At 48.9% G+C, this 10,982-nt stretch overlaps 2 protein-coding genes across 2 annotated transcripts; both read right to left on the reverse strand.

Annotated features, from left to right (window-relative positions):
* Positions 1 to 1,515: 1,515 nt before the first annotated feature.
* On the reverse strand, positions 1,516 to 2,454 carry LOC100351965 (olfactory receptor 7G2-like). The gene has a single exon (XM_008250875.4). It carries the CDS (start codon positions 2,452 to 2,454, stop codon positions 1,516 to 1,518), a length of 939 nt encoding a protein of 312 aa, XP_008249097.3.
* A 7,361-nt stretch (positions 2,455 to 9,815) lies between these two features.
* On the reverse strand, positions 9,816 to 10,769 carry LOC100351709 (olfactory receptor 7G2-like). The gene has a single exon (XM_008250874.4). The coding sequence runs from the start codon at positions 10,767 to 10,769 to the stop codon at positions 9,816 to 9,818; it is 954 nt and encodes a 317-aa protein (XP_008249096.3).
* Positions 10,770 to 10,982: the final 213 nt, after the last annotated feature.

Consider the following 10,982-nt stretch of genomic DNA (forward strand, 5'->3'; position numbering starts at 1 on the left):
ACAAAGTGATTTCTGTTATTGTTAACTTTTATTGAGATACAAATAACATACAATAAATTGCATACATGTAAACTCTGGAGTTTTATACATTTTGACACATAAAATAGAAATCATCACCAAAATCAGATATGAGCATAACCATCACTTGTAAAATTTTTCTTTTTCTCTTAAAGATTTATTTATGCATTTATTTGAAAGGTAGAGTGACAGAGAGGAAAAGAGAGCTCTCCTGTCCAATGGTAACAAAGGAAGAACTGGGTACCCACCAGTCAACATCATCAAGTTCACACCTCCACCACTCTCATTCCTTGGGAATCAGTGCAAACAATACTACATGTTTACTCCAAGACACATGTTTGTAGGATCTTGTTTCTCTTCTTTCTCCAGGGGAACAACTACACTGACTCAAGGCACATGGTCCTCCTGCAATTTTTATTGTGCTTAGTATTATTCGTCCATAAGTCATTGCATTCTTTTTCTTTTTTTAAAAAAGATTTATTTATTTGAAAGGCAGAGTTACAGAGACAGAGATCTTCCATCTGTTCGATCACTCCCCAAATGGTTACTGAAGCCAGGAGTCTGGAACTCCATCTAGGTCTCCCACATGGGTACAGGGACCCATGCTCTTGGGCCGCCTTCCACTGCTTTCCCAGGTGCTTCAGCGGGGACCTGGATGGGAAGTGGAGCAGTAGAGACTTGAACTAGAGCTCATAAGGGATGCTGGCTTTGCAGGTGGTGGCTTTCCTGCTGTACCACATTGCCAGCCCCTGTTTTTTATTCTGAAAATCTCTATATAAACAGCATCATACTGTGCCTGTCACTTTACTTTGATTTCCTAATCTATATTTTTGTTACAGTTGGTGCTTTCAGTTTTATCTCATTAATTTAAAGTGCTTTTTTTTTTTTAAGATTTATTTGACAGGCAGAGTTACTGAGAGAGAGAGGTCTTCTGTCCACTGGCTCACTCCCCAAAAGGCCACAACAGCTAGGGCTGGGCCAGACTAAAGCCAGTAGCCAAGAGCTTCATCTGGGTCTCCCTTGTGGGTGCAGGGGCCCAAGAACTTGAGCCATCCTCTGCTGTTTTCTCAGGTGCATTAGCAGGAAGCTGGATCAGAAGTGGAGCAGCCAGGACCTGAACCAGCACTCTGATACAGGATGCCAGCATTGCAGGTGGTGGCTTAACCCACTGTGTCACAATGCTAGCCCTTATTCCTGTCTTACTGTGTGCATGTGTATGTGTATGTGCATGTGTGTGTGTGTGTGTGTAATTAAAACTGGACCCTCTATCTCAGGCTTCTTATCCATGCCCTGAGAAAAGAAATTGAATGTAGAGAATGGAAATCATTTTTCAGACGTAACAGATATACAACAAGAAAAGCAAGGCAAGTTTTAAGCCGAAGCTGGAATGCTCTTAGCAGTCTTCCAGTCACCATAGAAGAATGTCGTGGGGGAGGAATCAGAATTCGTGGTCCTTTGGCTGCCTCTGTGCCACCCACCTCTGAAGGAAATGATGATTCACAGAAGGGCAGGCCACCGCTGGGTGAGGCTCCTCAAGGCTGCCTTCATGTCCTCATTCCTCAGGCTGTAGACAAAGGGGTTCACCATTTGAGGGACCACAGAGTACATCACTGAGGCTACTGCACTCTTCCCGGGGGAGTCAGTCACCGCAGAACTGATGTACACCCCCAAGCCCGTTCCATAGAACAAGGAGACTACCGACAGGTGCGCCCCACAGGTGGAGAAGGCTTTGTGCCTTCCTCTCACGGATGGCATTCTCCAGACCAAGGAGACTATCTGAGTGTAGGAGAAGACGATCCCGGCGAGAGGCACGCCACCAAACACGCAAGCTGCGACGTAGACCAGGAGGTTGTTGACGAAGGGGTCGGAGCAGGCGAGCTCGATGACCTGGGCAAGTTCGCAGAAGAAGAGCGGGATCTCCAGGTGTGTGCAGAAGGCCAGCCGCAGCGCCATCAGACCGAGCAGGAGGGAATTGGCGAGGCTGACACACAGCGAGAGCAGAAGGAGCTGGACACACAGGCGGGGGTTCATGACCAGCGTGTAGCTCAGCGGCTGACAGATGGCCACGTAGCGGTCATAGGCCATGGCTGCGAGGAGACAATTTTCCAGGCCGGCAAAAAGCAAGACAACACAGGCCTGAGTGAGGCAGCTCGCGTATGTGATGCTGCGGTCCCGCGTCTGCAGGTTCACCAGCATCTTGGGGATGGTGGTGGTGCCAAAACAGATATCAGTGAAAGAGAGGCTGCAGAGGAAGAAGTACATGGGCGTGTGGAGGCGGGCGTCGGAGCTGATGGCCAGGATGATGAGCAGGTTTCCCAGGACAGTGACCAGGTAGATGGACAGGAACAGGCAGAAGAGGAGGGGCTGTAGGGCTGGGTCATCTGTGAGCCCCAGGAGAAGGAATTCAGAAACAGCTGTCTGGTTTGCAGTTCCCATGTTGTGGATGAATCTGATGGAAATGATGGAGTGAATAGACAATAAAGTATACAGACCAGCAGCAGCATTACCTGGGGACAGTACAGAAGCGGAAATTCTTGGGGCAGGCATTTGCTAAATGACCCCTTGGGATGCCTGTGTCCCATGTAGGAGTGCCTGGCTTCTTTCCCAGCTCCTCTGCTCCCATTCAGCTTCCTGCTGATGCAGACCCTGGCAGGCAGCAGGTGATGGCTCAAGTACATGGGTCCCTGCCATCCACTTGGGAGACCTGGATGGATTTCCAGGCTCCTGGCTTCATCCTGTGTCCATGACACATTGTTCTAATGATGACTGTTAGTTTTCTAGCCAGATTCAGTAAGCTATTTTCTCATCTCTAGTTCTGACTCTGTTAAAATTATTTCAAGTTACGGGATGATTCCATGAACTGACTCTTAGATTTAAGGTTTTATTTCCAATGTTGGAGATGACCAAAAAGACATGGATTTTGTGTTCTGTTGAAGTAATCTCTTGTGTTCTCTGCTGTCTCCATTAAGTTCTGATTGTTTAAGAACAGCTGAATTTTAAAAAACTTATGGTTTGTTTAAATATAAACTTAATTAAAGCATTTGGGTGATCACTGTGTAACAATGACACCACTTGGGCACTCACATTCCATGTCAGAGTCCCTGAGTTCAAATCTTGGCTCTGCTTCTGGTTGCAGTCCCTACTAATGCACCTGGGAAAGCAGCAGATGATGGTCCAAGTCCCTGGGCCCCTGCCACCCATGTGAGAGATGCGGATGGAGTTCTTGGCTCCTGGCTTCAGCCTGGCCCAGACCTGACTGTTGCAGGTATGTGAGGTGTGAAGCAGTGGATACAAGATCTCTTTCTCTCTGTCTTTCCCTCTCTCTCTATTGTTCTGCCTTTCAGGCAAATAAATAAATAATAGATTTTTTTTTCTGTTTTTTTTTTTTTACATTTTTTACTTAATTTTACTTTTTAGAGATTTAATTTATTTGAAATGTAGAGTTATACAGAGAGAGAGAGAGAGGAGAGAGAGATCTCTCATCTGCTGGTTCAACCCCCAGATGGCCACGATAGCCTGGGGCTGGGCCAGGCCAAAGCCAGGAGCCAGGAGCTTCATCCAGGTTTTCCATGTGGGTGGCAGGGATCCAAGCACTTGGACCATACTACACTGCTTTTCCCAGGTGCATTAGCAGGGAGCAGCCAGGACTTGAATGGATGCACATATGGGATGCTGGCACTGCAGTCTGCAGTTTAACCTGCTGTGCCACAGTGCCAGCCCCACAAATAAATCTTTCTTTAAGATTTTATTTTTTTGAGAGGCAGTGTTACAGACAGAGGGAGAGACAGAGAGAGAGGTCTACCATCCACTGGTTTACTCTCCAAATGGCCGCAACAATCAGAACTGGGCCCATCTGAAGCCAGGAGTCAGGTCATCTAGGTCTCCCATGTGGGTGCAGGGGCCCGAGGACTTGGGCCATCCTCCACTGCCTTCCCAGGCCATAGCAGAGAGCTGGATCAGAAGTGGAGCAGCTGGGACTGGAACTGGCGCCCATATGGGATGCCGGTATATAACAGGCAGCAGCTTAACCTGCTACACCACAGTGCCGGCCTTAAATCTTTAAAAAAAAAATTGTATAGCAGTTTTAGAAAGAGAAGCAGCAGGACCAGGAAGGCAGCCGGGTGAGCCTCTATGGGTCCCCACTTCCTTCCACAGAGCCCTTGTAGGGACAATGGCAAAGCTCTGTGGGCAAGGATGCACCCAGACCCAGGAGGGAGAGAAAGACCGCACCCAGTGTCCAGGGCAGAGCTGCGTGTCCTGTGCAAAGCGTGAGTGGAAGTCCTCATCCTCGGCTGTGTGTGGTTTACACACTAAGACACATATGTCACATTAATGGAAGAGGGTAGCAGCAGGCAGAGCTGGGTGTGGGGCATTTGAGAGCACTTTGTACAACTTCCCAGCATTTCTATTATAAATTTAAAACTATTCTGAAGCAAGACTTTTGTTTGTTTGTTTTGTTTTGTTTTTTGACAGGCAGAGTGGACAGTGAGAGAGAGAGACAGAGAGAAAGGTCTTCCTTTGCCGTTGGTTCACCCTCCAATGGCTGCCACGGCCGGCACGCTTCAGCAGGTGCACCGCGCTGATCCAATGGCAGGAGCCAGGTACTTATCCTGGTCTCCCATGGGGTGCAGGGCCCAAGCACTTGGGCCATCCTCCACTGCACTCTCTGGCCACAGCAGAGAGCTGGCCTGGAAGAGGGGCAACTGGGACAGAATCCGGCGCCCCGACCGGGACTAGAACCCGGTGTGCCGGTGCCGCAAGGCGGAGGATTAGCCTAGTGAGCCGCGGCGCCGGCCACAAGACGTTTTTAACAAGCAAGGAGAAATGATGAGGGGGGAGAAAGAGAGCCATGGTTCAAATCCTGGCTGCTCCACTTCCCATCTAGTTTTCTGCTATGGTCTGGGAAAGCAGTAAAGATGGCCCAAGTGCTTGGGCCCCTGCACCTACATGGGAGACCAAAAAGAAGCTCCAGACTCCTGGCTTTGGCCTGGCCCAGATCCAGCTGTTTTGGCCATTTGGAGAGTGAACCAGCAGATGAAAGAGCTCTCTATGTCTCTGTCTTTCCTCCTCTCATCGTAACTACCTTTCAAATAAATTTGCAAAATAAGCTAATACCCTGGGGTGGGTGCTTAATGCAGAGGTTAAACCTGGTTAAGCACTATTTCAGATTGTCTGGGTTCAAGACCCAAGTCTGCTCCTTATGCAAGCTTCCTGCTGGTGTGCACCCTGGGAGACAGCAGCGATGGCTCAAGTCCTTGCACGTGGGAGACACAAACTGAGTTCCAGGTTCCTGACTTTGGCCTGGCCCAGCCCTGGCTGTTGCAGGCATTTGGGGAATGAACCAGCAGATGGGAGATCTCTTTCTTTGTGTCTTTCTCTGTGTCTCTGCCATTCAAATAAATCAAAATTCAAATAATAATAATGAGGATGCAAGGATCAAACCTCCTCCCCAACAGTACCACAAGAGTTCAAGTAGATGTCAGAATATTTTATGATAGTTCTCCTGTCTGAGAAGGGACAGAGTTATGCTCAGGATGAAATGGGCCTGACCCCTGGAGAGAATAAGGCCAGCACAGTGAGAACCAGGTGAGTGTGCAAATGTGGATGAGGCTGTGCTAAGAAGCAGACAAGCAGCAAGCAGGAGGCCCATAGGGGACTTGTTTCTCATCATCCTATGCATGTGCTGTCCTCACCGCTTTTCTTTTCTTTTTTTCTTTTTAAATATTTTATTTATTTATGTGACAGGCAGAGTTACAGACAGAGAGAGAGAGAGACAGAGACAAAGGTTCACTCCCCAAGTGGCCACAGCAGCCAGAGTTGTGCCGATCCGAAGCCAGGAGCCAGGTGCTTCCTCCTGGTCTCCCATGCAGGTGCAGGGGCCCAAGCACTTGGGCCATCCTCCACTGCCTTCCTGAGCCACAGTAGAGATCTGGACTGGAAAAGGAGCAGCTGGCACTAGAACTGGCACCCATATGGGAGGCCGGCTCCTCAGGCGGAGGATTAACTTAGTGCGCCACAGCGCCAGCCCTCTCACTGCTTTTCTTGGGTGCAATTCTAGCAAAACACTTGCCCTCATGTCCAAAGAATTAACTAAGGGACCTTCAGTTACCTGGTTGGCTTCCAGATAAATGATAGTCAGCATCTCACCTGGGTACTGATGAAGGAAGATCTGTTCTCAGGAAGACCTAGTAGTGGGGCCTTGAGCTTCTGGCCTGGAAGGTTCATCTCTGGCTGGAGGCTCAGGTGTGTGGCATCCTGACTGGGTGGATGCTGTGAAGGGAGGTGACCACGGGCCAACGTAGACAGCTTGTGGAGCCCCTGGAGCCTTATATCCAATGCCCTTCATTAGAGCAGCTATTTTAGTGCCAATCTGATCCCAGGGGGGGCAGGTCCTTGAAGACCAAGACTACAGAGAAGAATTCAGGATAATGATTCCCTGAGCCCAGAGACCAGTGTACACCTTCCAGTTCTCTCTGTTGCATCTGCTCACCTCTGTTCTACAGACCTGATAAACGAAGGTGTCTTTCCATAATTCAGGAAGCCTGTGGTTCCTATGTTTTTATTTATTTGAAAGTCACAGAGAGAAGTTTCTTGTACACTGGTCCACTACCCAATGCCCACAACCATTGGGAATGGGCTAGCCCAAAATGAGGAGTTTGGAACTCCATCCGGGTCTCCCATGTGGGTGGTAAGGCTCCCAAGTGCTTGGGCCACCATCTGCTGGCTTCTCAGGATAGGTATCAGCATGCAGCTGGACATAGTAGCTGGAGCCAGGATTCAAACCCAGACACTCTGATGTGGGATTTCCAGAGCAGTGTTGGATGCCACACCAAGTGCCTGCCCCAGTTCCTATTTTAGTGTGAAAATGTAGTTGACAGAGACTGAAGTTTTGTGCAGTGGGTTAAGCAGCTGTCTACAATGCCAGCATCCCATCTGGGCACCCCTTCAAGTCCTGGCTGCTCCATTTCCCATTCAGCTCCCTGATAATGCACCTGACAAAGCAGTGGAAGATGGCCCAAGCACTTGGGCCCCTGCCATCCATGCCACGCAAGAGACCCAGAGGAGTTCCAGGCTCCTGGCTTTGGTCTGGCTCAGCCCCAGCTCTTGCAGCCATTTGAGGGGTGAACCAGCAGGCAGAAGATCTCCTCCTCCCCACCTCTTTCTCTGCCTTTCAAATCAATCAATCAATCAATCTTAAAGAATATAGTTTATAAATTTAGGGATAAATAATATATTGGCTAAGATAATGTAAAAAATGCAAACACTCATCAGTAGAGGGGTCTCTGCCCAAAAGCCATTGAATGTTTATCAAGCTGTAATTTTTGTGCTATACATGTTACAGGGAATATTCTAATGTATTCCTGTGACCACTGCTAACTTCCAAAGTACACAGAGGATTGTTATTCTCGCTCAGTTTTTTCAAAGGTAACTTTTGCAGTTCTCTCACAACACATTCAACTTCTATTTTTCTTCACATTAGAGGACAGTGAGTTGAAATTATACTTTTTTCTTTTTAAAAACTATTAATTTATTTTCACTTATTTGAATGGCAGAGAAACAGGGACCTTCTGTTTGCTGGTTCATTCTTCAAATGCCCACATTAGCTGGGACTGGGCCAGGCCAAAGCTAGGAGCCAGGAACTCCATCTGGGTCTCCCAGGTGGATGGCAAGGGCCCAAGTACTTGTGCCATCACCTGCTGCCTCCCAGGATGTACAGTAGCAGGGAATTTGAACAGAAGCAGGGCTGAGACTCAAATGCAGGCCCCTAGAAATGAGGTGCAGGTGTCCCAAGCAGTGTCTTAACCACTGCACTAAATGCCTGCCACTAGTTCTTCACTTTCATTTGAGTGTCAATTCAATTACAAAATCATCAAAAGGCAGTGGCATACAGGGCATGTCTTTACTCTTGGTGTAATTGGAGGGTGGGAGGAGGGGAAAGGGGAAAGGGGAAAGGGGAAAGGGGAGGAGAGAGAGAGAGAGAGAGAGAGAGAGAGAGAGAGAGAGAGAGAGAGGTCTTCCATCCACTGGTTCACTCCCCAGATGGCCGCAACAGTCGGAGCTGCACCAATCCGAAGCCAGGAGCTTCTTCCAGGTCTCCCACATGGGTGCATGAGCCCAAGGACTTGGGCCATCCTCTACTGCTTTCCCAGGCCATAGCAGAGAGCTGGATGGGAAGTGGAGCAGCCAGGACTCAAACTGGTGCCCATATGGGATGCTGGCACTACAGACCAGGGCTTTAACCCACTGCACCACAGCGCTGACCCCAATTGGTGAGATTTCAACCATGATGTGTAACAGGCAGGAATGTTTGCTCCACATGAGTACTCAATTTCAAACCATTTCAATATTTTCATGTTTATTGCCTTGTTTGATACCATGTCAACCCTTTCTTTAGGAATATATCATTTACAAGTTACAAGATGGCAGTGTAATGTTTTTCTTCATCTTAACTCCATTCACTACTTTTTTTAAAAATATTTTTTAGGGGCCGGAGTTGTGACAGAGCAGAACAAGCCTCCTCCTGCAGCGCTGACACCGCATATGGGCATCGGTTCAAGTCTGGCTGCTCCACTTCCCATCCAGCTCCCTGCTAATGTGCCTGGGAAAGTAGCAGAGGGTTGCCCAGGTGCTAGGACTACTGCACCCACATGGGAGACCTGGCTGGAGCTCCAGGCTCCTGCCTTCAGACTAGCCTAGCCCTAGCTGTTATGGCCATTTAGGGAGTGAACCAGTAGATGGAAGACCTCTCTTTCTCTCTGTATCTCCTTTTCTCTGTAATTCTGCCTTTCAAATTAAATAGATGAATCTTTTAAAATTTTTTTTTAGATTTTATTTATTTGAAAAGCAGATTGAGAGAGAGAGAGAATCTTCCATCTGCTAATTCACTCCCCAAATGACCAGAACAGCCAGGCGCAGGCTGAAGCCAGGATCATTGAGTTCCATCCAGGTCTCCCACATGGATGTCATGGACACAAACTATAATTCACTGCCTTCTCAAGCACCTTTGCAGGGAGCTGGATTGGAAGTGGAGCAGCTGGGACTTGAACCAGTGCTCATGTTACATGCCAGTGTCACAGGTGGAAGCTTAACCTGCTGAGCCACAATGCCAGCCTCTACTCACTGCTTTTAACTTTTATTAAAAAGATTATTTATTTATTTAAAAACAGAGTTACAATGAGAGAGAATGAGTCACAAAGAGACAGATCTTCCATTCGCTGGTTCACTCCCCAGATGGCTACAATGTGAGAGGCTGGGCCAGGCTGAAGCCAGGATCCAGGAGCTTCTGGGTCTCCCACATGGGTGCAGGGGCCCAAGCACTTGGTCCATCTTCCACTGCTTTCCCAGGCACATTAGCAGGCAGCTGGATCAGAAGTGCAGCAGCCAGGACTTGAGCTGACACCCATATAGATGCCAATACTGTGGGTTGTGAGTTAACCTGCTATGCCACAGTGTCAACACTTTAATTTTTTTTAAAGATTTATTTATTTGAAGGACAGAATTACAGAGAGGTCTTCCATCCGTTGGTTTACTCCCCAGATGGCTGCAATGGCCAGAGCTGGACCAATCTGAAGCCAGGAATCAGGAGCTTCTCCCACATGGCTGCAGATGCCCAAGCACTTGGGCCATCTTCCACTGTTTTCCCAGGGCATTAGCAAGGAGCTGGATGGGAAGTGGAACAACCGGGACTCGAACTGGTGCCCACATAGGATGCCGGTGCCACAGGTGACGTCTTTACCTTGTATCTCATGGCATCAATCCCTATTTCCACCATTTTAACTCCTTCTGGAGGCCCAAGCTCAGGGCAGGTGACACAGTCCCAGAGAAGATATCCTACTCATGAGATTCCTCAGGGCCCCGTGCATTTCCCTGTTCCTCAAACTGTAGATGAAGGGGTTCATCATCTGAGGGACCACAATGTACATCATCGAGGCCACGACACTCTTCATGGAAGAGTCACTCACGGCAGAACTCATGTACACCCCGAAAGCCGTCCCATAGAACAAGAAAACCACTGACAGGTGAGACCCACAGGTGGAAAAGGCTTTATACCTCCCTCTTGCTGGCGGCATCCTCAGAACAGAGGAGACAATCTGACCATAGGAGAAGATGATCCCAGAAAGAGGAATCCCAGCAAATAGGCTAGCCACGAAATAGATCAGGAGGTTGTTGACAAGGGGGTCGGAGCAGGCGAGCCTGATGATGGGAACAAGCTCACAGAAGTAGTGAGGGATCTCCAGGTGTGTGCAGAAGGAGAGCCGTAGCAGCATCAGGCTGTGCAGGAGGGCATTTGCAACACTAACAAGCAGAGAGAGCAGAACCAGTAGGATACATAGGCGGGGACTCACCACTGCCATGTACCGCAGCGGGTGGCAGATGGCCATGTATCGGTCATAGGCCATCACTGCAAGGAGACAGTTTTCCGAGCCACCCAGGATCAAGATAAAGCAGATCTGGGTGAGGCAGCCCATGTATGTGATGCTGCGGTCCCGTGTCTGCAGGTTCACCAGCATCTTGGGGATGGTGGTGGTGCTTGTCCAGATATCAGTGAAAGAGAGACTGCAGAGGAAGAAGTACATGGGCGTGTGGAGGCGGGCATCGGAGCTGACAGCCAGGATGATGAGCAGGTTTCCCAGGATGGTGACCAGGTAGATGGACAGGAACAGGCAGAAGAGGAGGGGCTGTAAGGCTGGGTCATCTGTGAGCCCCAGGAGAAGGAACTTGGAAATAGCCGTCTGGTTTCTGGTTCCCATGTTATTGATGAGCCTGAGTGAGGATGAGAGTGGGGTGAGATGATGGTAACACAATTCATCCCCAGACCAGTGGTGGCTGCATTGCCTGGAAACTGATTTCCACAGTGCCCCCTGTGGTGAGAATCAGCCATCTATGTTTTAACAAGGCCACCGGAAGAATATGATGTATGCTCGATACTTGAGAACCAGGGCTTTATAAAGGACCCAGGCGTC

Source organism: Oryctolagus cuniculus, chromosome 16 (genome assembly GCF_051225735.1).
Source record: "Oryctolagus cuniculus isolate XC-2025 breed Fujian yellow rabbit chromosome 16, ASM5122573v1, whole genome shotgun sequence".
NCBI lineage: Eukaryota > Metazoa > Chordata > Mammalia > Lagomorpha > Leporidae > Oryctolagus > Oryctolagus cuniculus.

Coding starts and splice junctions, on each gene's coding strand:
- LOC100351965 (XM_008250875.4), bottom strand. CDS start 2,454: ATGGGAACTGCAAACCAGACAGCTGTTTCTGAATTCCTTCTCCTGGGG.
- LOC100351709 (XM_008250874.4), bottom strand. CDS start 10,769: ATGGGAACCAGAAACCAGACGGCTATTTCCAAGTTCCTTCTCCTGGGG.